A 27,299-nucleotide genomic window follows, 5' to 3' on the forward strand; every position below is an offset into this window, starting at 1 on the left:
GGGCTAGGAAATGACAGCTGAGACAAGGCAGAGTGAGCTGCCCAGAGGAATGTGGAGAAGAGAAGGCCAGACACAAAAGTCGGAGACATAAAGGAAAAAGAATGAGAATGGGCAGAAGGAAAGGGGTGTGGGTGGTCAGGAAACAAGGGAGCAGGCTTTGATTTCAGAAAACAAGCCAGTTCTTTGGCTCAGCCTTTCCCAACCTGGCAGGGTTGGACTCCGACACCCATCGGCCCCTGCTTGAATGGCCAGTAGCAAGGGATGATGGGAACTGTAGTCCAAAGACAACAGGAGGCCACTGGTTGGGGGACGTTGCTTTACCGAAGGGCTTTTTGCCCTAATAGAATGCTTTATTCCTAATATGGATCTGGGCACCGCTGGCATAGTTCATGCCAGGGTTCATCAGGCCTCAAAAGCAGGCGGCAAGTCAAAGTTCGCTAGGATCAAACACGTAAGGAGCGTAGTCACCTTTCAGCCAAGGCCTCTCCCTTGTGATATATCATTTATTTATGTCATTTTCTTTATCATACATGCCGATTGCATGCGTGTTTGAACTCCCCCTTTGCCTCAGGAGGTCACGAGGAGGCAAGATTCCCAGCTGAATTTGCATTTTGCCTGCCAGGCTAGATGGTATCGCCGGATCCATCCATTTGAGACTGAGCGGTGGCTGTCAATTAAGGCAACTTGACTGGGATTTGGGCAAGGAGAGGGAGGAACCCCACGTGCATGAGTAGGATGAGGACTATGTGAATTGTTCCCCAGGGGCAAAGGAGACGAGGAAAATGCCTGCCTTGGCTTGCAGAGCCCCTGGGAATTCTACGCATACAGCATGAGGCAAGAGCAGCCGAATGCCAAAGCCAGAGATCACCATGCAGCTGAGATATGAAACGGAGAGATTGACCCTCAGCAGGCAGAAGGTCCCAGGTTTGAGTCCTGGCATCTCTAGGCAGGGGCTGGGAATGCCATCCCAGCCTGAAACTCAGGTGAGTCACTGCCAGTCAGAGCAGGCCGTACTGAGCTAGATGGATTGTATGTCTGACTTTGCATGGCAGCTTCCTATGCCTCCATTTCTGGTGGCCTTCAGGAAAAGCTGAAGTTCCCAACTAGATCAACGAAATCTGCGTGTTCCGTGTTCATCTCTACCTAGTTCCATCCTTATTTCAGACGTCACGATCACAATTTCAGACATCATGACATACATGACAATGTCTAGCGGTAATTTTTTGCGAGGTTGAAAACCAGATTATCGCCCAGCCCTAGTTCCCATTTACTGCTGATGGAGGGATACTGAGATCAAACAGAGGATGCTCAGGTCCAGCCTTTGACAATGAGAGATTCCAGTTTGGGGGCTGTCTATCAAGCTTCATCTCAGGGTAATAATGTCATTACACTCCAGGAGATTGATGGGCGGGGTTGTGTGCGTGTGAAGCCTGTCATAGTTGCTAGGCAACCATAGGGTGTGCTCCCATAATCAGATCTTGGGATAGCCCCATGTGCTAGAAGTAACTGCAGGCCCGTCTTGGTGATCCAGGATAATCTGGCTTGGGTGTTGTGGATCAATACAGTCCAGTGTGTCCTTCAGTGTCTACCCAGACAGAATCATATAGCTCCACCCACAATTTTAGTTCTGCTACTAGAAGTGTTAGATGCAGAGCCAAAAACATAAATGAATAAAGCCAGGGGTGCCATTTTTGTTGTTCATGTGCAGATGCAATATGGGATAAATGCACTTGATTCCACCACATGGGGCTGCATGAGAGGCAGCATGCAGAGAGTAGGATGTGGGGGGGTGTGTGTGTGTGAAATCAGAGGTTTATAATTTTATCCATCCCTTACTCATCTCTCCCCCCCTAAACTAAACAGCCTCCAAACTTCCCCATCTCTCCTCCTAGGCAAAGAACTCTCACCCCCTTGTCATTGTCAATTGCTATTTTTCTATGTCCTGACCTTTTACAATATTTGTTTTGAGACGGGGTGGCCACCACAAAATTGTAGAGTTGAAAGGGACCACAAGAATCACCTAGTCGAACCTCCTGCCGTACAGGAATATTTTGCCCAACATTGTTGTTGCAAAGCATCTGGTTATTAAGGGGCAACATCCAAATCCTTTATGTTTTATTTGAGGGATTGCTGGGTCCAATCAAGACCAGAGAATGACAAAAGGGGAGGTGCAACTGATTGACATGACTGAGACTACCTTCTAAAAGAGAGCCCCTTCATCACAGTTTGAGTGACAGCAAGTTGCAGGTGGTCACATTTATCTCCATGCTGTGAAAAGTCTTACTTGCTGAATTATTCTTATTTACCCTCTGTTAGAGACGCGGGTGGCGCTGTGGGTTAAAACACAGAGCCTAGGACTTGCCGATCAGAAGGTCGGCGATTCGAATCCCCGCGATGGGGTGAGCTCCCATTGCTCGGTCCCTACTCCTGCCAACCTAGCAGTTCGAAAGCACGTCAAAGTGCAAGTAGATAAATAGGTATCACTCCTGCAGGAAGGTAAACAGCGTTTCCGTGCGCTGCTCTGGTTTGCCAGAAGCGGCTTAGTCATGCTGGCCACATGACCCGGAAGTTGTATACCGGCTCCCTCGGCCAATAAAGCGAGATGAGCGCTGCAACCCCAGAATCTGCCATGACTGGACCTAATGGTCAGGGGTCCCTTTACCTTTACCCTCTGTTAAAGGGTCATATATTAGGCCAAAGGACTTTTGGACGTGGGTAGTCACTTCTCTAAAATGTGGCAGACCTGTGGAGCTTTGCTCAAAAAAGGTCTAGGTTTCTGGCTTCTCTTTTTCTTTCTGTGGAAAAGAGCTGGGTAAGTTCTTGCTAATCTCCAGGGAATAGGGTGGAGCAAGGCTACAAAGGTTTGGGTGTTGTTAATGGCGTGGTGGGGTATTCTCAAATAAGCTCCTAATATTGCACATGCAAGCACACACCCACCCAAAACCCCCTTCTTTCCTTCCCGCAGTATTTCCTTTTGAGAGTTCAAATAATAAATGGGTGGGGTAGTCTATTCATGAGTAGTTTTTGAAAGCAGGTATGTGTGTAAAAAGTATAGATGTATTTCCGCAGCTGTTTGGACAGCTCCTTTATTTTCTGCAACCAAGAGGACCAGAGGCTTGAGACTGTCTGATGTTTACAAAGATCATGTTGAATACGAATGTGTGTCCTTGGGTGGGAATAGATTTGCATTCTTGACACAGAAAGTAAGATTGGGCCCTTTGCTGTAGGACTCTGGTGTTACACTGCAGAACAGAATATGCTTCAAAGAGGAGAGTCGGGGAGAGAAGGAGATAGACCTGTAAGGGTGTCAGTAGCCTTATTCTTAATATCTTCTGTGTAGCATCTAGCTGTAGCTGGTGCTTAATTTCTTATGTTAAGCGTTTTCCCCCTTATGTGCAACTGGTATTCCCAGCATACATTTAAAGTATATTCAATATACAATTCATGTATGTGACTTCCCCCAAAGAATCCTGGGAAGCATAGTTTAATGGTGCTAGAAATGGTAGCATTGTGGGGGGGGGGGACTACAGACCTCAGAATTCTTTGGGGAAGTCTTGGGTTTTAAATGTGCTTCTCCGTATCCCTAGGGGCTGCCAACTTTCTTTCTTTTTTGCAAAGCTCCTGTGCCTCCAATAATGGCTGTGTAACATGCAGAAAAGGGGACACGGGTGGTGCTGTGGGTTAAACCACAGAGCCTAGGACTTGCCGATCAGAAGGTCGGCGGTTCGAATCCCCGCGACGGGGTGAGCTCCCGTTGCTCAGTCCCTGCTCCTGCCAACCTAGCAGTTCGAAAGCACATCAAAGTGCAAGTAGATAAATAGGTACCACTCCAGTGGCAAGGTAAACGGCGTTTCTGTGCGCTGCTCTGGTTTGCCAGAAGCGGCTTAGTCATGCTGGCCACATGACCCGGAAGCTGTACGCCGGCTCCCTCGGCCAATAAAGTGAGATGAGCGCCGCAACCCCAGAGTCGGCCACGACTGGACCTTATGGTCAGGGGTCCCTTTACCTTTAACATGCAGAAATTCAGCAGATGAAGCTTTTCCTTGCACACAGATTCATTCCCTAGATTTCCTGCTGTTCATGCAGCTTTTTAAGGTATATATGAGGAGCCATGTCAGCACAGAAGTTGGCTTCCTTCGGGGAAACACAATGTTTACAGACGTAAAACAGTCCTTATTTGTTAAAGGTATGAGCAGCAATGAGTTAGCTTGAGGTAAGCTAGCTTACTTGTGAAGGAAAGGGCGGAAATGTTTACGGAGCTAAAACAACAATTATTTGTTTTTGTATCATGTGAACGAGCTATACACACACAGAATTTAGGTATGTGCTTTATTTCCTTCAGAGGATCCCTTCCAGCTAACTGGCCGTGGCAGAGACAGAATAACAGGCTGGCAAGTGGTTCTAGAAGCTTCTCAAGGACTCACAGGTACAGTGACAGATGGCCCCTACCTTCCCCCCAGCCACAGAGGTGGTTCTTCATTATCGCCGGGAAGATAATTGCCAAGGCAATCACAAAACAAAATCTTCTTATATAACAAACTAGCAGCAGCAGCAGCCCACGGTTTGGCTAGTGAATTCCAAAACACACAACGCACGCTGCCTCTCGCAACTATTAATCTTTCTCTGTCCCCATCTCCATATTAGTTCCTTCCTTCTCCAAGGGAGAGGAATGGAATAAACAGAACCACCGCTCTTGTGGAGGAGTGTCTGCCAGCCATAGAGATGGGGAACCTGTGGCCCTCCAGATATTGCTGGTGGACCACAACTCCCATCAGCCTCTGCCAGGTCCAACCAATGGTCAACAGCACCTGGAATGCCACAGTTTGTTTCCCCAGCCCTAGCGCACTGGCTGCGGGCTTCTTTGTAAGGGAAGGAAGAACAGATGGAAGCCACCAATGTGTAAAGCAAAACCTGCTCTTCTCTCCTGTCCACTCCCTTGCCTGCCTCTTTCTCTCTCTCTCTGTATTGTTCTTCTCTCTGATTGTTCATGGCAATACCTGTCCCTCACAATACAATCTGAGCTACTGCAAGTAGATTGGATCATGTAATACAGAGCTGAGTTGCTGCTGCTTTTTCTGGAGAGAAGTTCTGTGCTTGGCCAAAAACAAGCAGGTGAAGCTGACTTGTTGAATTTCTGCCTGTTGTGCAAAACACAGGACCACTGTGGGGGAGTGGTAACTCCATGTTTTGTGCTGCTATGCCTGAGAAATCTTTCCCCCAATATTGCACCATCCATGCAGGCACCTGCTATTCCTGGTTACCAACCATTTTTCCCTTGGGTCAAACACCTTGATGGTCAAAACCATGGGTAGGCAAACTAAGGCCCAGGGGCTGGATCTGGCCCAATTGCCTTCTAAATCCAGCCCGTGGGCGGTCTGGGAATCAGCGTGTTTTTACATGAGTAGAATGTGTCCTTTTATTTAAAATGCATCTTTGGGTTATTTGTGGGGCATAGGAATTCGTTCATTTTTTTTCGCTTCAAAATATAGTCCGGCCCCCCACAAGGTCGGAGGGACACTGGACCGGCCCCCTGCTGAAAAAGTTTGCTGACCCCTGGTCAAAACCCTAAGAAGTCCTGGAAAGGAGCTATATAGAACAGCCACACTTGTGGATAGTGGTACAGAATTTGTAGAATGGTTGTCCAGTTAAATAAATCTTAGTTTCTTGATCTTACAGATCACCGGGGGGGGGGGCTAACCTTTTTTAGTACAGGGATGTTGTGATGGGGGCAGCCACACATCCATGATTCATGCGCCAGTAGCAGTGAGTACAGCCAACGCATATGTTTATACACGAACACTCGCCACACCTACAACAGGCGCATAACAGACACGCAGACTCAGCACTCGCACACAATTTTGGCAAGCGCCATTTCGGTGGTGCTTGGAAATGCTGTCTTTAAAAGAGCAGGCGGAGGGCTTTATCTCTGATCTAGGGTACCTGCCGTTAAAAGGAGGAGATAAAGCCCTCTGCTTGTTCTTTCAGAGCCAGGTGTTTAAAGAGCAGGTGGAGTGCTTCATATTCAGATCAGGAGATAAAGGAATGGGAGTTGGCAGCCACGTCTGGCCCATGTTACAGATTGTGAAGATTTATCATCACCTCCTAATTTATTAGGTTGACATATAACTGAATCAATGGTTCTGAATCAATGCCAGGAAGCATCCACTCTCTGATTTTTAGATCCATTTCCCTTCAAGCACCATCTGAGAAGAGGTACAGTGGTACCTCGGGTTAAGTACTTAATTCGTTCTGGAGGTCCATTCTTAACCTGAAACTGTTCTTAACCTGAAGCACCACTCTAGCTAATGGGGCCTCCTGCTGCCACTGCGCTGCCGCCGCAGCATGATTTCTGTTCTCATCCTGAAGCAAAGTTCTTAACCCGAGGTACTATTTCTGTGTTAGCGGAGTCTGTAACCTGAAGTGTATGTAACCTGAAGCGTATGTAACCCGAGGTACCACTGTATTCATAATAATAATAATAATAATAATAATAATAATAATAATAATACAACATTATTATTTATACCCCACCCATCTGGCTCGGTTTCCCCAACCACTCTGGGCGGCTCCCAACAGAATATTAAAAACACGATAAAACATCAAACATTAAAAACTTCCCTAAACAGGGTTGCCTTCAGATGTCTTCTAAAAGTCAGATAGTTGTTTATTTCCTTGACGGGAGAACGTTCCACAGGGCGGGTGCCACTACCAAGAAGGCCCTCTGCCTGGTTCCCTGTAACCTCACTTCTCGCAGGGAGGGAACTGCCAGAAGGCCCTCAGAGCTGGACCTCAGTGTCTGAGGTCTGAATGATGGGGGTGGAGACAATCGTTCAGGTATACTGGGCCGAGGCAGTTTAGGGCTTTAAAAGTCAGCACCAACACTTTGAATTATGCTCCTGCTCATACAGGAAACTGGTGTTTATTTATTAAATTTCTATACCACCCTTCATCCAAGGACCACAGAGTAGTTTACAGTATCTTGATGTTGCACATTAGGGTTTCTCAGGAGAAAACGGGGTGAGAGGTGCCAAAGCAGACTAATAGCAACATGCCTGTTTCTTCTCCAGGGCAGCCACCGGTGCCTCCACCCATGGCCTTTGAGACAATCCAGTGAAAAACTCATTGGCTTCCTTCAAAGAGCACCTGATATAATCTTAGTTGATGAGGCCTCCCAGAACTTGATCTCCGAGGGTGATTATGAAGCGGTGGATAAGATGCAAAACCCGAAGGAGAAGGTATGAAAACTCCTAGTGAAGATCCAGATCAAAGGGGAGCAGAGTTGCCAGCAGTTCTTGGAAGGCATAAGGAGCCTCTTTCCAAATTTGCCTCCAGACTTACAGCCTCCAGCAAGCGGTGAGTAAATGCTCAGCAACACTCTCAGTTTTCTGGAATTTGCTTCTCCAGATCTCCTGGTTCAGTGTGTCCTTCACAAAGCTCCACATCCACTCAGGGTTAATGAACATTTTCTAGCCAGCAGGCCGTTCCCTGGGTTCCTTTGCCCAAGCAGGGCACTCTGACAGGTCAGATCTCTTCTCTACCTGCCCACTCCTGATGTCTCATCTGACGTCGGATGTGGGAGAAGTGGGTGTGGTTTGGGGCAAATGGTCTCACAAGTCAAATTGGGGCTTGTGTCTAAGCCTAAAATGACATGCAGGAAGGTGGTTCTCCAACTCTGCTTTAACAGAACCTGGATGGTTTGAGTTGCCCAATCTGTCTGTCTCCTGTACGGTGAAAATGAAAAATTCAGTGCCAAGGTTTTCTGCAGGATGCCTGTGGCTTTGCTTATACCACCTGATTATTATAATAACTATTAATTACGAGTGCTGCACCTTAACTCCACACTGTTTTATGACCTTGTAAAAGCTATCCTTGCAAAACACCTATGAGTGTAGGCCACTATTATCCCCATTTCAAAGACAGGGTAACTGAGACGAGAGATGTAACTTACTAGTACCTGGTGAGTTCAGCATTTAGGTGCAGTCATGCTTAATCTGAGCCAGGCTCAGCCCCAGGAGAAAAACTCAGCCAGGCCACACTTGAGGGAAGGAGCAAGAAGGCAGAGTGTGGCCTGGGGATTAGCAGAAAAGGGCCACTGAGGAATTGCAATCAGTCTTCATGCATCCAGAATTGGAGGGAACGGCCTTTGGGCCAAAGGTGTGCTTGAGTCCTGGGACCCAAACGTGATGTACATATTAATTCATAATTTTTGCTTGAAAAGTATACTTTTTAACTGTTGTTCTTTTATTCATTTTGCTTTTTATCAACCTGTCCTTAACATTGATTTTTATTGACGGTCTTAATGTATGTTTTTTCATCTTTGTAAACTGCTTAGAGGCTTCATTTGCAGATAAATGAATGAACAAAGCAAGGAATTTGCAGCACTTTCCTGTCTTGCAGGGGTCAGCAAACTTTTTCAGCAGGGGGCTGGTCCACTGTTCCTCAGATCTTGTGGGGAGCTGGACTATATTGGGGGGGATGAATGAATTCCTGCACCCCACAAATAACCCAGAGATGCATTTTAAATAAAAGGGCACATTCTACTCATGTAAAAACATGCTGATTCCCAGACCGTCCGCCGGCTGGATTTAGAAGGCGATTGGGCTGGATCCAGCCCCCGGGGCCTTAGTTTGCCTACGCATGCTTTAAGGCAAGCAGCAGATTTTAGAGCTGGGGGAACCTGTGACCCACCCTATCGGACCCTGGAGATTCTGGAGGAAATGGGAGCGAGGTGTGTCTGGTGTACGTAAGCACTAGGAACAAGTTTCCCAAAATCTCATATACCCCTTGGGCTGGTAGGATTGGGTAATTTAATCTAGTTCCTCTGCGTTTTGATTTCTCCGGGGCAGCTGTTTTCCTTTCTTTCTGGTGACTCAGCACGGCAAGAAGCAGCAGCACAAGCAGAAATTTTCCATTTTGAACCCAGTGACACAAATATGCTTCCTATTTTGCGTGTAATGTGAAAGTATTGCTCAGCACTCCATTCCCCATCACCCCCATAGCAGCACTGCTGCATGTTGTTTCTTTTGGGTGAGTAAGCATGTTGCACAGGAGACTTGTGGTGTCAGTGATATTATTTACAAATATGGAATAGTGGGACCAACATGTCTCCTACTGCTGGCAAGGAAGCCACTGATCAGGGTCCCAATGCAAGAACATTATTCCCCGCTGCCCTCATATGCCTTCATCTGAACTTGCATGTCTGGCTCGCTCCAAATTTCGAAGTGCCATCTTCTATATATATTTATTTTTTTCATTCAGTTCAATTTATTTTTAGTCATTTCTTGAGTGTGTAGTAATTTCAGTCCTTGCATACAGTGGTACCTCAGGTTACATACGCTTCAGGTTACATACGCTTCAGGTTACAGACTCCGCTAACCCAGAAATAGTACCTCAGGTTAAGAACTTTGCTTCAGGATGAGAACAGAAATTGTGCAGTGGCAGTGCAGCGGAAGCGGGAGGCCCCATTAGCTAAAGCGGTGCTTCGGGTTAAGATCAGTTTCAGGTTAAGAACGGACCTCCGGAACGAATTAAGTACTTAACCTGAGGTACCACTGTAGTTATTAGTTCATTCATATGATCAGGGAGGAGGCAACTTTGTTCAGAACAGAAAATTATGATGGAAAAAGAACACTGAACTACAGTTATGCCAGGGAATGAATTCATACTTGTTCATCCCAGGAAACATAACACTCAGATGAAATGACAAAATGAAATGACAACGTTGAACCTGGCTAGTTGATTTTGGGTGGTTTGTTTCCAGAGAGCTTGAAAAACAGATGTAAGAAATTCATCTCTGCCATGGGGTCTAGAATCTTCTTTTTAAAAAGTAATAAACATTGAGCGTCGCCCCCACCTCGCAAAAAAACAACAACCCAGAGCAGAGTGATTACATGGGGGGCTCTTGCTGCTGCTTCTGGAGTGAATATACTTAATGAAATTAATAATATTTTATACAGTGCTATGAATTAGATATTTCCATACTAATGTAAGTAGAAAAGTCAGCTTTCTGCCCTAAGGAGTTTATAAACTAAATACTGACAGAAGAAGAGATGACAAGAGAGAGGAAGGTGAGCAAATTCAATTTCATCATGCACTTCCAGGGTTAAGCATACTTTGGGATGTTTAAAGAAAGCAGAGAGGATCTGACCTCTCCGGTGTGTGTTACAATGACCCAGCGGAACCAACTTCCCCTTGATAAATTTGAGCAACACTTGCATTTCTAGTTCCCACTGATGAAATCTTTGTGATATTCTGTCCTCTGAAATGTCATCATTTTGAACAATGGACCCAATTTGTCATCTTTGGGGTTTTTTCTCTTTTGCATGATACTGAATTGCTTAAGATAAATTTTCTTATTTTCACTTTTAGACCATTTTTTTTTTGTTCCAAACTTTTGTTTTCAGCTTTCCCTGCTTTTTGTCATTGATGACAGAATATGGAACTTCCTTTATTGCAACTTATTCATCGACATTCAGGGAAGCGCCAAAATATCTGCAAGTCCAGGGGCATCCTCTACCTTTCCCACTTCCCCTCTTTCAGCAACAACTTTGGACTACTTAATTTGGCCCTTCCCTGCTTTGGCCCCAGGGAAAGCCAACCAAGATTCCCTGGAAGAGATCATGATAATGTGGGAAGAAGCAAAGAGAAATGCCCCTCTCTGCCTTATTCTCAACATTTTATGTCTTAATGTTATGCCGAAAGCTGAATTGAGCTGGTTCTGCTGGAGAGGAGAGTGTAAAAAAAAAAAAAAAAAAAAAAAAAATCTGCTCACCAATGTGCTAGCTCAAGGATGGGGAACCTGTACTCTTCAATATGTTTCTGGGCTACAATTCGTATTACCCCCTCACCATTAGCCAGTGGGAGTTGGAGTGCATTTCGGAATCAGCCTTGCGTGCATTTTAATTTCACAAATACGTACACTAATGAGGTGTGAACTGATAGTGCCTAACCAGGAACAGGAAGCTGGGGTGGTAGTAGATCACTCAATGAAGACATCAACTGACTGTGTAGAAGCAGTGGAAAAGGCAAATTCCCTGCCATGGAAGATTAGGAGATAAACTGAAAATAGAACTGTATGCCATCATACAAATCTAGTATATGACCACATTAGGAATAGTGTGTACAGTTTGGTTGCCCTGCCTCAAAAAGGGTACGTAAGATTTAGAAAATGTTCAGAAGGGGGCAACCAAAAGAGGTAGCATGATATGGGACTTCTTTGCTTAGGGTTGTCCACGCTTGTCCTGTGCAGAGAAAGCACGGATCCGGGTGGTTTCTCCATGCCCCACTCCTTTCCCCAAGAAGCCCTGCTCTTTAGTGTTAAATCAGAGCAAGCGTAAGTCCTGAGAAAACCCAAATTGTGTGTGTTTGTGTGCGCACATGCTTACGAGGAAGAGGGAGAGAGAGCGAGAGTGAGAGAGAGAGAGAGCTCTTTTCAACCTTGAGAGGATGAACAACTGCATAGGAGCCTGAGCCGTAAAATTTTATAGTTGTTAATTCTGAAGGTCTTTCTGTTAGCTTGCTCTTCTCCTACAGCGTACCCAAACCAACAGATAAGTTGTTCCCCAGACCTTTTGGAAAAGAATGGGCCAGGAATTCCAATCAATGTGCTGTTTTCTATGCTGAGTGGCAGCAAAGACTCAGAAGGTATGTCCTGTAGTGTACCAGTAACTATTGACAAATGCTAATTAAGGGTTAGGTCTACACTTCCGCTTGACCTGTGCCTAGAAAGCATCGGTCCAAGTGATTTTCCACTTGACCTGCAGTTTCTAGGCACAGGTCTGAACAATTTCCCCCTTGCGCCATTCCTTTCCCAGGAAAAAACCTGCCATTAAGTGCTAACTCAGAGCAAACATCAACTCAGAGAAAACTCCAATTGTCGTTAGCTCTGACTGAGCACTAAAGAGCGGTTTTCCCTGGGGGGGGGGGGGGAAGCAGCAGGACAAAAGGATGTGTGGATGAGTCCTTGCTCTTTACTGATGTTCCAGAACTGTTTGTAACCCTTTGCAGTGTCTAAATATAAGCCACAACACTGCCTTCATTCTTCTCAGAAGCCTCAAGGTCTAGGAACATCCATTAAAATGAAAATACTGAAGCTTCTCAGACCATTTGGTCCACATACAATACTGGTTTATAGTGCAACAAGGAACGGCGTTTATTCTGATTCATCCTATGAAAAAGCACTCATGCACCCCTCAATTTCTTAACATGCTTTGTGATGAATGATGTGGAGCTCCTCATTACCCTAGGGCCTGCTTAAGCTTTTGCCCATCTGCTTTTTCTACCTCTCCAACTATCCTGAAAAACAAAGCCTAAGCCCCAAGGTTCCTTTCTATCAAAACATATTTTTTGCTTTCCTCACAGCAGCTCAATAGTTAAACATTCCCCAACTGAACCTTCCCCTCTTAGCACATTCTGGAATATCGCAGCACCCTTGTTTGGGTTGGGGAAGGGAGGGTGTCACTGATATTCAAACACAGACGCACTAATTTCTTCAGACGTGTAATCCGTCCCTTATCCTGAATGTGGCTTGGAAGAATGAGGGATACTTATTTTCTGCTTAACAGTCTTTTGTTTCTGTGTTTACATACAGAATCGTCAAATATATCGAGTGAGCAAGATCTTGATATGGAAGTGACAAAGATGGAGCAAGGCATTTTGAAGGGTAAGGAATTCTCTGAAAACAAGGTTAAGAACATAAGAAGAACCCTGGCAGATTAGACCAAAGGCATACTTTGTCCAGCATCCCGTTTCCCCACAAGTGGCCAAATCAGACAACTTTAGGAAGCCCTTGAGCTGGATATTGGTGCAACAGGACTCTCATGATCATGTTTCCCCAGCAACAGCTACTCAGAGGCATAGTTCTTCTCAGGACCGGATTTAGGTTTGATGAGGCCCTAAGCTACTGAAGGTAATGGGGCCCTTTATATGTCTAGCTGTCCTTTGTCAACAACAAATTGTCACTGTTTTTTGTGTTGAATATATGCTATATGGTAATTTATGGACCTAATAGGTATCTAAAGCCATTTGCCACTGTTGCTGTATGTAGGTTTTATTTTATTTGTTTTTTATCTTATATTTTGGAAATGTACACCCAGTTTTTTTCCCCTTTAAATTTTTTGGGGGCCCCCAAAAGAGTGGGGCCCTAAGCTATGGCTTGTTCAGCTTATACGTAAATCTGGCGCTGGTTCTTCTGAACCTGGTGGTAGCATATAGCAATGACGATTTAGTAGCCTTTCAGTGCTTTATCATCACAAATATCTAGGTAAAGGTAAAGGTAAAGGTACCCCTGCCCGTACGGGCCAGTCTTGCCAGACTCTGGGGTTGTGCGCCCATCTCACTCAAGAGGCCAGGGGCCAGCGCTGTCCGGAGACACTTCCGGGTCACGTGGCCAGCGTGACATCGCTGCTCTGGCAAGCCAGAGCCGCACACGGAAACGCCGTTTACCTTCCCGCTGGTAAGCGGTCCCTATTTATCTACTTGCACCCGGAGGTGCTTTCGAACTGCTAGGTTGGCAGGCGCTGGGACCGAGCAGCGGGAGCGCACCCCGCCGCAGGGATTCGAACCGCCGACCTTTCGATCGGCAAGTCCTAGGCGCTGAGGCTTTAACCCACAGCGCCACCTGCGTCCCTTCACAAATATCTAATCCCCAGTAAAAGCCATATAAATTGGTGGCCATTATATCTGGTGGTAGCGCATTGCATTGTTTTTAATTGTGTGCTGTATGAAAACATACTTCCATTTGTCAGTCCTCCTCACTCTCCTGTACTGGAGGACTCCAGGCTTTTTAGCCTTACAAGAGAGAGAGAAAAATGTCTCTCTGCCCACTTCCTCCATACTGCAGTTGCTTCAGAATAAACTCCTTTCCTATGAACAAAGGCAAGCAGTGTTACCCATCTCTGCAGGGGTTGTTCTGGAGTAAGTGCATTGTTTCTGTACTACTTGCACGATCTTTATTTGAAAGATTACTTTTCCCCTTAAGAAGGAACATGCTGAGTGAAATTGCCTGGGGAAATAATCATTATTTCTAATGCCCCTGTGCAAGCTAGATTTCTAATGCCCCTAAGCAAACTAGATCCATCTGTTTTACAAGATGGGGGCCCAGCCCTTGTCCTCATGCTTAGATTCTATGGGTATAACTAGATACAGTGGTACCTCAGGTTACAGACGCTTCAGGTTACAGACTCCGCTAACCCAGAAATAGTACCTCGGGTGAAGAACTTTGCTTCAGGATGAGAACAGAAATCGCATGGCAGCGGCATGGCGGCAGCAGGAGGCCCCATTAGCTAAAGTGGTACCTCAGGTTAAGAACAGTTTCAGGTTAAGAACGGACCTCCAAAACAAATTAAGTTCTTAACCCGAGATACCACTGCATTCCTATCCCCCCATAGCCCTGTTTACACCTTCATACAGCAGGGATAAAGAGCCCTGAACAGGAAAATCTTAAGGTGGGTTCTTAGTGCATTCAGCAGAATGCATGGAAAATACCTCTTCATAACATCTGCCCAGTGCATGAAGGTCTGAGACTACAGTTAATGAAGATGTTCGGGGCAGAACTTGTCTGTGCAGATCAATCCTCTCTCAGAATGCCTCAATGCTGCTTGTGTTTCCCTCATATGGGGCATACTTACAGGGGAGAATTTACAAGCAGGAGCAGTGGGAGTAAATTCATCCCTCCAAAATCTAGGCTTACAGGCTCCCCCTAGTGAGTGGGACATTTGCATACAAGAATATCCAGACTTGGGAGGGGTCTGTTTACTTCCCCTTTGGGGGAATCACCACAGCTCAGTGGTGGATGAGCTGCTTTGCTTGCACAAGGTCCCAGATTCAACCTCCGGGTAGGGCTGGGAAGGTCGCTTGTCCAAAATCCTGGAGAGAGGCTGTCAGTCACCAGAGACAGCACTGAGCTTGGTGGGCCAGTGGCCTGACTTTGCATAAGAGTTTCCTGTGGTGAAGCAACTGCTCCCATCTTCCCTTTATCTCAAGAAATTGGGATTCTGAATGATCTCTGCGCTGGGATAACATCTAGTTATAAGTGGACATGCAAGGGAATGGGGGGTGAAGGGAAAAGGCAGAGCAGTGTTGTAAACAAAATCTGCCCTTCTTCCCTTATGGAGTATCCAAGAGCCCATATAGAGTCCTTACATAGGTTCCCTATTGGTAGGAGAAAATAACAGAGGCCAACCAGAGAATATTGAGAAGCAAAGCAGCTAGTAAGCCTGATCTTTATTGATCTGTTGCAATAGGGTGCTCCCCTCACATGCAGGAAAGGAGGAGGACCTAGAACAACAGTGTGCCTGCCCTTATATGGACATTTTAAATTCCCTGCCCTGGAGCTCAAGACCACCCCTCCATACATCATGCATACATCACAGAAGGGGTGTAACCCAAGACCACCCCCCCACAAATATCATACCTACATCACCGAAAAGGCGGTCTACAACAGAAATTTGAGTGCTGTTGTTTGTCCTGTCTGGCAGGTTTTCTGATAATGCCTTATCTGATTGCCTCTCCTGGTAGTCTGCCCATTCCTCTGAAATGATGATCACCCACTTCCTGAGACAATGGGGAAGTTCCTCCATCCCCTCCCTCCTTGCAGAGAAAACATTTGGTCAGTTTGGGAGTCAAAATAGTTTCAGGGAGTCCAAATGGTTTCAGGAAGGTCTTCCTGTGCTGCTCCAGACATTGGTACATTTATGAACATTTATCTCATATATATATATATATATATGCTTTCGTAGATTTTCACGGGTAGATTTTCGAGACCTCGTCGAAACGTCGCCTAGACACCCCAACTTTTACACGGGAAGACACCCGAGGACACCAAAACCTGCATATATATATATATATATATATATATATATGACCTTAAAATTCTTACAACAGCAGGGAGATAGGTTTGAGCATGCCAGAGTGAAAAGATAAGGTTTTAAACAGGTCAATAGAAGGAGCCAAGCTGGAACGTCAGGGAGTATAATTGGTTTTTGGCTTGGCTCTTTAAACAGGCTGTCACTGACGGTGCAAACAAGACGTGTGCTTACTTAATCTTGTAAATATTAATATTGCTAAACAAGCCTTTTCCCTGACCCCCTGGCTCTCATAAGGAGAGCATCTTATCTTAGTCCCAGGCAAGCTGCATGTTTGACCAAGTGTTTTCATGCTGGATACAGAGGAAGGAGCTTCTTTCTCAATTAAGCTGCTGAGGACAGCATATTTTCATGTTCTGACTGGATACAGTAGCTCATGAGACATGAGTAAAGGCAGTCATTATCTCTTGTAGGCTAGGTGCTTAAGGAAGCTCAAATTCCCCCCTTTTTGCTGCAAGAGTCTTAGGCATCCTTTCCCATTGCACACGTGTGTGTGTGTGTGTGTGTGTGTCCCATGCTGCACTGCTTCTGTTCATGTGCAAGTTGTCTTCTGCCCAAGCCTATGTTGTTTGTCTTGTTCTCTGCTGTGGCAAAATTATGTAACTTACATAATTAATTTTGCAAACAATATTGTTGTTTCACTGTTCCACCCTTTCTACTTCAATACAAAGGAAACAATGTCAATGGGGGTGGGTAATCTATTCTGTATCAACAACAGCAAGTAGCTATCTTATTCACTAGATTGATCTTTGTCCTGGACATGGGACAAATTTGTGAACACCAGCAATTTCCACTCCTGTTTCCATTTTTGCAGGAGTTTTTTCCAACATCCCAATGAGGAGAGGAGGAGTGGTGGTGATGACACCCACCTTGAGTGGCGCAATGCCTCTTGCCTGGCCTGTGTGCCCCCCTCCCAGATCACAGGATCTGAGGCCATTGCCCCAGTTTGCCATACCTTAGGGACAGCACTGTCTTTGCTTCAGGTGAATGGAAGTGTGACGTTCATGCGGAGCCCCCGGTCGTCTCACGGACTATTGACCCGTACACCACTAATCTGCTGCCACCAACCAGGTCCTCCCCAGTAAAATCACTTCAGCCTCAGTCAGGTTCTCAATTAATAAAGAAGAGTGTGTTTTGTTTCAGACACAAACAAATTTTTACGGCATTCCAAACGTTGTTACTCTTTACTTTCTTAGTCTTATTTTCCTCTCTCTATCTCTTTTACCTCCCCTCACTCAAGAACCCACTGCCCTAACTGTCTCTCTATTTCCAACTGCCTGCCAACTGCTTCTCCAACTGCCTTTCCCAACCAACCAACCACCAACAACTAACTCAAACCTTGCGCTAAGCCCTTTTATACACAGGTAGGCTCCGCCTCCGGCTTTCCTATTGGTCTATATTTTTAACCCTAGCTCTCCCCCCGTTCAAGCATTTTCTAAACGAACGGGCAAACGCCACAGGATGCAAGAGCAGAACATAATAGATTACAAATCCTATTGAGCTGTGATATCTCCTCCCAAAGCAAATTGGCACAGGGACCCCACACTATACCACCCTCCCAATCTGAATCAAGGCCTTGTGCTGGTTTCCCACCCCAAAAAAATCTCCTCTTCTGCACTAACCAGCACCTTCTTGTGGGGAAATAGGAAGGGTAGGGAAATAAATTTTGGCAGAATCTGGTACGGTGCTTAGATCCAAATCAGGAGCACATCAGCAGGGAGGACCCTGTGCCTGTTCTTCTTTTAAAATAAAAGTGGCAGTCTTAAAGCACATGTATTTATAAGCATGTTTGGTGTAATTTATAGTTCAGTCGATTTTCTTCAGATATTTCCCTCCTTGTCAACCTCTAGTCACCAGCTCTGGATTGTGGGGAAGAGTAAAATAATGAGACATCCATTTTTTGTGTGGCTTTTCATAGGATATTAATAATGGAAGTTGACAGCTTGTTTTTTACCTTAGGGAGCCATCTTGGTTGGGGGTGAGCTGCTGCTTCAGGCTTCACCCTTCCTGTCAAGTAACAGTCCAAACTTTTCCGAACATTTAAATTGACAAATGGTATATTTTTTGTGGATTGAAGAAAAAGCTTGTGTACATGAACAGAAAACACCTCTTAAAATTTGAAGGTGCCACAATAATGGTTTTTGGCTTTGAGGGGCTTATGGTGGTTCATTCAGGGGAAAGGATTATGATACCCATAATTGTTTATATAAAGGAGACATGTTCCTCCCCCCCCCCAAAAAAAAACCCTGCATTTTATTTTGCTGTTAAGAACTCTTGGATTTCTGAGGGAGCCAAGGAGCCACAAAAGGGCAAAATCCTACTTCTCCTGAACAGTGAGTTCCAGGGACAGCAGTAACTGGATTTTGGGATTCCACTGGCAGAGAGAGCATTGAAAACTCCCAGCATTTTGCTTTGTTTGCAGGTATACAGGTAGAGGCGCAGGCAAACAGGTGCTCTGCCAGGCAGCAGGTCCACTCTGCCCCTAGGGATGAAGGAGGAATCCACTTTAAATGGATTTATGCGCAAAATTCAGTGGTTCTGATCCAGTTTGGCCACATTGGGTAGCCTTTTGCATTAAGTGCTTACTGGGGTTCTTTTTTAAAAAACAAACAAACTACCTTTGACTAATTATATGCCAAACTATTTGGCTTGCAGAATACATGCCTTCTGCTCTTTTCTTTTGCCTTTTCCTGCATACAAATGCATGCCCACCTGCTTTTTTATTTTCTCCTGACTATATTCCATGGCTATTGAGCATGTTCAATCCTCATTGGCCTGTGATAATGAGGCATCTGATCAAGGCCTGTATTTTAAAATGAGCTTAAAGATATATTTGCAAATGTTTGTATGTTTCATGCCAGGCAGAAGCCAGCTGGCTAAGTACTCTGGCAGTTGTTTATCTTCCTGAACAGGGCCTCCCTGATTTATAGCAGTAGCAGGAGACAAGTTTCTCAAAGTTGTAAAAGGGAAATACAGGCTGGGAACAAATGTTACACTGACCCTACAAATTACAGAATACAATCAAGCTGCAAAAACACTAATTAAGAGTTGGTAAATAATAAGATTTATTGTTTAACAGAAAATAATACCATGTGCCTCCCATCAGACTCTAGCCATATTTTCTTAAGGTTTAAGGTATAATGAGAGAGTTAAAGGGCAAGAGCTAATGGGAAAAGCAGCTGGCTGGGAAAGGGGGGTGTAAACTGAAGAGGCTTCCTTTTGAAGCTGTTTTTACTGAGTTCCTTTTTTACTTTGCAAAGGCCTTTTCTTCTAAAAAGCTATCTATGTTATGTATGAGATTTGTTGGCTTAATGTAATTATGCAAAGGATTTAGAAAGTAAGAAATGTTAGATTCTTATGTTAGATTCTTATTTCATTGATGGTGTGTGAGAATGTGAACCCAAGATCTCTGTTTAGATAAAATTTAATACCATGAGCCATCTGTTTTAGCCATTTGTTTTGGAATGCAGGAGCAACAGAGGCAAAAGGTGATCTGGTAATTAAGGTGCCTTGTCGAGGCAAATGTAAGATATATGGCTACTTGTCTGCCATTTATGGATAGAAGTAAATATAGCTCTTTGTCTCCCATAAAAGGTAATAGGAAATGGGTGTATCTTTTATGATTGGTTCTAGCAAACAGCCAATAGGAATTTCAACCAGGCTGATTGGACAGAGGCAGCCAAAGGAGGAGCAAGGGGGCCGGGCTGAGGAAATATAAGTGCTGGCCATCAGGGCTGGAGTGGGCAGAGCTTTTGGTAACCATATACTACTGTGCCTATCATTTATTTGTCTGACAAATAAATTATTATTTTAATTTCTCTATTGCTGCGTTGAATATTTCATTCCAGCTAAGCGTTAACCACAAGCAGGGTGCTACAATAATTTTTTGGGGGTATTTTTCTTCTTTAAATTTATTCAGACTCTCTCTCACACACACTTCCACAAACTTTAAGGGTCCTCTGGACAGGGTGGATTTGATTTAAGTCAGTAAGACTTGATTTAAATCATTATTATTTTTTACAGAAAGACTCATTCTTGCTTGTATAATCTTAATATTTACAACCAGATGAAGGTTTCATTTTTGGAATAATAAATTTTCAGAATAGTTTTTACAGTTATATCAAAAATTACTGATTTGGTTATACTATTAGAAATACATTGACTATTAGAAATACATAGAAATACATAATTATGAAATTATTGTGAGGTTTAATAAGTTAACTGTTTATATTTGGACAACTTTTCTGCTGTAATTTGTTTGAAGGAGAAAAATAATCATTTCCTTAACAATTTATTTAACTAAAACAATAACATTATAGCATATGTATCCATGTTTGTTAACTGATGTGGTTAAACGGTTTTTTTCAAAAAACAACAACACCTTAGACTGAGTTTTAGCACACATGAAAAACTGAAAATAAATCCTTATTTCCTGATGAATAGGCTTTGGACTATAATGTAACTTAAATAAAAAACTATTGTTAGAAAGATTTTCCGTCCAATAGCATTTTATTTTAAAAATCCAATTTAAATTAAAAAATCTGATTTATGTTTTTTAATTATAAAATCATTGATTGTATCCACCCTACCTCTGAAAATGCTGATACCTGATGTTGTTTCTCAGTGGCCTGTTTTGACTGCAAAGTTGTTGGCACTCAAGCATGCTATTAGAGGAATCAACGGGTTCACTCTATTAACAAGTGTTTGACATGCTAAGCTTGTGGGGAAATCCAGGATGCAAGTTCTAACTGTTCTTGTTGTATAGAGCACTGGCAAATCCACCCTCCTCAATGCCATGTTTGGACTGCAGTTTGCAGCCAGCAGCAGGTGATGTACATGAGGAGCATTCATGACACTCCTTAGAGTCACAGAGTATTTTCAGCAAGAACTTGGTTGTGATTTCATTCTGGTGATTGGCACAGAAGGTTTGAAAACCGCAGAATTGGCTAAGTTGGAGGACAGTTGCGAACATGACAATGAGCTGGCCACCCTGGTGATCGGGTTCTGTGACATAACAATATTTAACCTGAAATGAAATCTTGGATACAGGCACACCTGTTAGACCACGAGTAGGCAAACTAAGGCCCAGGGGCCAGATGCAGCCCATTCACCTTCTAAATAAGGCCGACAAACAGTCCAGGAATCAGCGTGTTTTTACATGAGTAGAGTATGTCCTTTTATTTAAAATGCATCTCTGGGTTATTTGTGGGGCCTGCCTGGTGTTTTTACATGAGTAGAATCTGTGCGTTTATTTAAAATACATCCCTGGGTTATTTGTGGGGTATAGGAATTTGTTCAATTTTTTTCTTACAAAATATAGTCCGGCCCCCCACAAGGTCTGAGGGACAGTGGACCGGCCCTCTGCTGAAAAAGTTTGCTGACCCCTGTGTTAGAACATTACAGGGAGGACATGGCAGTCTTGGAGAGAGGAATCCTATCCTCTGTGATAAAGAAAACAAGAGAGGCTCTGGAGATCTCTGCAAAACAGACGAGTTTGTCTGAATCCTTGGAGTATTGCTGCCACGAGATGAATGAAGAACTTGCAGTTTCCAAGGACTCGTTGGATGTCATTTTGTTCAACAATAGTGCCGAGGCTGGACCTTTCTTAGCTGAGGTACAGACCTATGTTCCTGAGATGATGGAAGGAATCCCTTCAGAGAAGTTTAAGATGAATGTTGAGATTATACTTTCAAACATTCTATTTTGGGAAAGATGGAGGGCACAAGGAGAAGGGGACGACAGAGGATGAGATGGTTGGACAGTGTTCTCGAAGCTACCAGCATGAGTTTGACCAAACTGTGGGAGGCAGTGGAAGACAGGAGTGCCTGGCGTGCTCTGGTCCATGGGGTCACAAAGAGTCGGACACAACTAAACAACAACAACAACATTCAATCCCCAGGATGAAATCTTGAAGCGGGTGTTTGGCTCTGGGAAGCATTGTCCGTTCTGCAAAGTCCCCTGTGAAGCTGGAGGTGGCACCCACCAGGAACATTTTGCATCAATTCATTGGCCTCAAGGAGTAGGGAGGTACAGAAACTAGAAAGCTTGTATACTCCTTATGCTCCTCTGATGTTATCTCAAATCCAGTTTCAAAAACAGGCACACAGGTGGAGAATGGCATCCGTATATAAAAAATATTGCCAGTATTATCTCAACTGGCGTATCCAGCCTGATGATAGCATCACAGTCTCAGACTACTGGAAGTTTGTGTTCAAGGAGTTCAGCCAGTATTTTGCTCAAGCTTATCATGCTCTCCCTGCATATCTCCCTCAGGACTGTGCAAGTGCTGGTGAGCATCCAAGAATAATTTAATATGAAATAATAGGTAACTACTGCCGCCATTTTAATCTGATACCCAAGTGCCTGATTCGGTTATGGAATTATTGTTTTGTATATGCCGATCGATCATTAAGGATTTTTGTTTTTAAATTAAGGGTAAACAGGCAGAGCTATTATACACTGCCAGGTACCCAGTACAGTGGTACCTCAGATTACAGATGCTTCAGATTACAGACACTTCAGGTTACAGACTCTGCTAACCCAGAAATAGTACCTCGGGTTAAGAACTTTGCTTCAGGATGAGAACAGAAATCGTGTGGTGGCAGCATGGCGGCAGCAGGAGGCCCCATTAGCTAAAGTGGTGCCTCAGGTTAAGAACAGTTTCAGGTTAAGAACAGACCTCCAGAACGAATTAAGTTCTTAACCTGAGGTACCACTGTATAACAATCTGCTTCGCATCTGTATCCTACATGCAAGCCTTAAGTGCATTTAAAATCAGCATAGAAAAATGTATGACAGGATGTAATGGATGTCTCCCTGTTCAGAACTGGTTCACAAAACATAGAGTCTGCCTTGCTTGTTCGTTTTGAGATACATATTTCTATGTATTCATACATTATTTCTTGATTTATAAAGCCTAGCCTACAATTTGCAGCTCGCCAATGTTGTCATGTTGTCAAGCCATTGATTAAGGGGAATTGTACCTCTGTTCTTCCAATTCATCAGTACTGGTCTCTTGGCTTTGAAATATTAGACAAATTCACAGAGGAAAAGACAGCTTCCAGCAATGGTGGCTTAAGTTCTACCTCCACCGTGGGAGGTGGGATGTCTCTGAATACCAGTTACTGGGAAACTCAAGAAAGGAAGCAGTAGTACCCTTCTGTTATGTCTCCTGTGCAGCTGGAAGGAGCAGTCGGGCTATGCAAGCACTTTGCCAGCTCATCAACCTCAGGCGTCACAATTCATAAAACAAAAGAGCTCTGAGGTCATTTTCCGTGTTCACTTAAGTAATGTGGACATAGAGATGGAATGGCATCCCTATAAATGCAGTCAGAGGAGTAGCTGTTTCAACTTTTAAAGATGCAGGTTTACCTTAGACTGGTCTGTGCAAGTTAAGAAAGCAGTTCTGGAACAGGAAAACCTAGAATGATTATCTTAACCTGTCCGTATCCCTCAGCTTGCAAAATTTTGGACTGCAATGGAAGTAATGATGAGTTTGTCACAGGCTTGTTGGGAGGATGGCAAACTAAGAGAATGTGGAGTCCCAGCCAATGGGCAAATCTTGAAGGATGAGGCCACTGTGGTTCGGACACAGTGGAACATTTCAACTGTAAGTGGTGTGGGGGGAGCAATCAGTTCTTTTAAAAATAAGATACTATAATGCTGTTAAAGCAATTGTTCACTATTTGTCTAAGAAGCTCAAGGCAGAAAATGTGGGTTTCTCCTCCTTATTCACACAACAACTCTCTGTGGTAGGTTAGTCTTCACAATCCTAGTCCAACACCACACTGATCACCAGTGCTGAAGCAATGATTCTTCAACATCAACTTCGTTGGACTGGTCATGTTGTGTGGATGCCTGATGATCGTCTTCCAAAGCAACTACTATATTCTGAACTTAAAAATGGAAAGTGTAATGCTGGTGGTCAACAAAAGAGGTTTAAAGACTGTCTCAAGGCAAATCTTAAAAAATGTAGTATAAACACCGACAACTGGGAAACACTGGCCTGCGAGCGCTCCAGTTGGAGAAAAGCCTTTAACAAAGGTGTCATGGGCTTTGAAGACACTCGAACTCAGAACGCAAGGGAGAAACGTGCTAAGAGGAAGGCACGCTTGGCAAATCCACACTGTGATCAACTCCTGCCTGGGAACTAATGTCCCCACTGTGGAAGGACATGTGGGTCCAGAATTGGCCTCCACAATCACTTACGGACTCATTGTTAAAACCGTGCTTATGGAAGACAATCTTACTCAGCTATGAGTGATCGATCAAAGAAGATAAAGGCTCTCTGAACTTGTGCAGTAAGAGGCTGCTGCTGCTGCTGCTGCTGCTGCTGCTGCTGCTGCTGCTGGCAATCACAGAATCATTCCCGTATGCACAGTCTATTTTATAATAAAGTATTAAACACACACACACAAATTTATCAGACTTTCTGCTACATATATTTTGGACCTGGTTCACCTTCCAAGTATGTAGTGCTGTGGAAACAATTAATAGCAAATGTTGTTGTTGTTTAGTCGTTTAGTCGTGTCCGACTCTTCGTGACCCCATGGACCAGAGCACGCCAGGCACTCCTGTCTTCCACTGCCTCCCGCAGTTTGGTCAGACTCATGTTTGTGGCTTCGAGAACACTGTCCAATAGCAAATACAGAAGTTATTTTAAAAAGCAAATGCCTGCCTGAAGATGTCTGGCAGCCCTTGTTCCTGTCATTGATGGGGAAGAGCTGACTGTGGCTGTGGAGTGGTGAAATAACTCTGTGCATGTTCATAAGTGTTCAGGGTTAAATTAAAGCAGGTCTGTAGCCAAAACATTTTGTGGTGAAAGGACCTGAGGTTGCACACAGGTGTGTGTGACAGAGAGAGGATGTGTAGAATTAACACAGAGCAGCCAGAACCTAAGCACTAATATGTTTAAAGTTAAATATTAATAAAATACAATGTAATCTTTAAAAATCATTGAGAAATAAGTACCAGGTGTTTGTTCTCCTAGTTTTTTTGCCACCGTCAGAACATTGGAAAGTAGGAACAGGCTTACTTCTTTCACAAGAGACCTTGGATGAAAGTTGCAATGTGGGTTGCTCCTGAACACTATGGACTGCCATGCACCCTTTTATGATACTCCATTCCAGTCAGTCCGTCCCCCTATTTTCTGTAACCCCCACCCCCCAAAGTCAGCATCCCCTCCCTGTCCATGGAACATGCTCAGCTCTCACTGAGCTATTTCTGGGGCTGTTTTCACCTTAGTTCTAAAACTTTTTTGGGGAGCTGGCTGGCCACATGATTTGGTGCAAACAATCCTCATGGCTCCCTGTTCCCAAACCTTGAAGGCCAAAAAATTCAACCTGTGAATTGGAGCCCCAAGTAGACTGGGAGCCAGTGAAGTTTGCAACTAGACTGTTTCTGGGCCCCATGGCCCCATTCAAAGTGTTACAGTATACTCATTCTGTTGTTGTTTAGTTGTTTAGTCGTGTCCGACTCTTCGTGACCCCATGGACCAGAGCACGCCAGGCCCTCCTGTCTTCCACTGCCTCCCGCAGTTTGGTCAGACTCATGTTTGTAGCTTCGAGAACACCGTCCAACCATCTTGTCCTCTGTCGTCCCCTTCTCCTTGTGCCCTCCATCTTTCCCAACATCAGGGTCTTTTTCAGGGAGTCTTCTCTTCTCATGAGGTGGCCAAAGTATTGGAGCCTCAGCTTCACGATCTGTCCTTCCAGTGAGCACTCAGGGCTGATTTCCTTAAGAATGGATACGTTTGATCTTCTTGCAGTCCATGGGACTCTCAAGAGTCTCCTCCAGCATCGTAATTCAAAAGCATCAATTCTTTGGCGATCAGCCTTCTTTATGGTCCAGCTCTCACTTCCATACATCACTACTGGGAAAGCCATGGCTTTAACTATACAGACCTTTGTTGACAAGGTGATGTCTCTGCTTTTTAAGATGCTGTCTAGGTTTGCCATCGCCTTTCTCCCAAGGAGCAGGCGTCTTTTAATTTCGTGACTGCTGTCACCACCTGCAGTGATCATGGAGCCCAAGAAAGTAAAATCTCTCACTGCCTCCATTTCTTCCCCTTCTATTTGCCAGGAGGTGATGGGACCAGTGGCCATGATCTTCGTTTTTTTGATGTTGAGCTTCAGACCATATTTTGTGCTCTCCTCTTTCACCCTCATTAAAAGGTTCTTTAATTCCTCCTCACTTTCTGGCATCAAGGTTGTGTCATCTGCATATCTGAGGTTGTTGATATTTCTTCCGGCGATCTTAATTCCGGCTTGGGATTCATCCAGCCCAGCCTTTCGCATGATGAATTCTGCATATAAGTTAAATAAACAGGGAGACAATATACAGCCTTGCCGTACTCCTTTCCCAATTTTGAACCAATCAGTTGTTCCATATCCAGTTCTAACTGTAGCTTCTTGTCCCACATAGAGATTACTCAGGAGACAGATGAGGTAATCAGGCACTCCCATTTCTTTAAGAACTTGCCATAGTTTGCTGTGGTCGACACAGTCAAAGGCTTTTGCATAGTCAATGAAGCAGAAGTAGATGTCTTTCTGGAACTCTCTAGCTTTCTCCATAATCCAGCGCATGTTTGCAATTTGGTCTCTGGTTCCTCTGCCCCTTCGAAATCCAGCTTGCACTTCTGGGAGTTCTCGTTCCACATACTGCTTAAGCCTGCCTTGCAGAATTTTAAGCATAACCTTGCTAGGGTGAAATGAGTGCAATTGCGCGGTAGTTGGAGCATTCTTTGGCACTTCCCTTCTTTGGGATTGGGATGTAGACTGATCTTCTCCAATCCTCTGGCCACTGCTGAATTTTCCAAATTTGCTGGCATATTGAGTGTAGCACCTTAACAGCATTCTACCTGATTACAAATCTTGCAGCTGTGCTCTGAATTAAAAGTAAATTTCTGGAGTGTCTTTTAGGCAATGTATGTGCAATAAATGTGTTGCAGAAATCCAGGCAGAAAGGGGCATGGAAAAAAGGCAACTTAGACTGAGAGCCTTACTAGCCTTATTTTCCTAAGCCTTTTAATGCCTTGGCTCCAGACTAATTTTATCTGGGCTATGGTTATAGTTTGTATTTTATTGCTTTTCAGTTACAAATGAATCAGATACTTTGAAAAGGAGAAAATAAATTATGATGATTGATGAGCTATACAGTTTTTATGCTGCTTATATATATATATATATATATATATTTAAAGATTAAGCCCTGTCCCTGCTGCCCTAACCCTACTTAACAGGTTCACAACAAACATGCAGTGCCATTGCGCAACAGCAGTTGGATCAGGGCATAAACTTTCCAGGATTGCAGGCGGCTGGAGGGCGATGGACACGTAAACAAAACGACCACGTGGCCACGCCCCCCCCACTACAACTCCCGGCACGCCTTGCTGCCTCTCGTACCGCCCGCTGCTCGCTGAATGGCAGCTGTGCCTGA

The 27,299-nt window shown here is 44.3% G+C and overlaps 1 protein-coding gene across 10 annotated transcripts; it reads left to right on the forward strand.

Moving 5' to 3' along the window:
• Positions 1–745: 745 nt before the first annotated feature.
• LOC310829279 (uncharacterized protein) lies at positions 746–27,299 on the forward strand (the record flags this gene model as incomplete). 10 transcript variants are annotated; one of them, XR_014557204.1, is made up of 6 exons in its annotated part: positions 746–983; positions 4,345–4,426; positions 7,068–7,353; positions 11,533–11,643; positions 12,590–12,661; positions 21,763–22,141. XR_014557204.1 is itself a non-coding variant. In XM_083707576.1 (5 exons), the coding sequence occupies exons 1-5, from the start codon at positions 849–851 to the stop codon at positions 15,278–15,280; spliced, it is 456 nt and encodes a 151-aa protein (XP_083563702.1). In that variant the 5' UTR covers positions 746–848. The 10 variants fall into 10 exon arrangements, 4 of the variants coding, with proteins under 4 accessions (XP_083563702.1, XP_083563699.1, XP_083563700.1 ...); XR_014557208.1 differs by lacking the exons at positions 7,068–7,353; positions 21,763–22,141 and adding exons at positions 15,243–15,376; positions 15,429–15,698 and having other exon boundaries at positions 11,515–11,643; XR_014557203.1 differs by having other exon boundaries at positions 11,533–12,661.

This window comes from Podarcis gaigeae (genome assembly GCF_964106915.1).
Source record: "Podarcis gaigeae genome assembly, chromosome: 13".
Classification (NCBI taxonomy): domain Eukaryota; kingdom Metazoa; phylum Chordata; class Lepidosauria; order Squamata; family Lacertidae; genus Podarcis; species Podarcis gaigeae.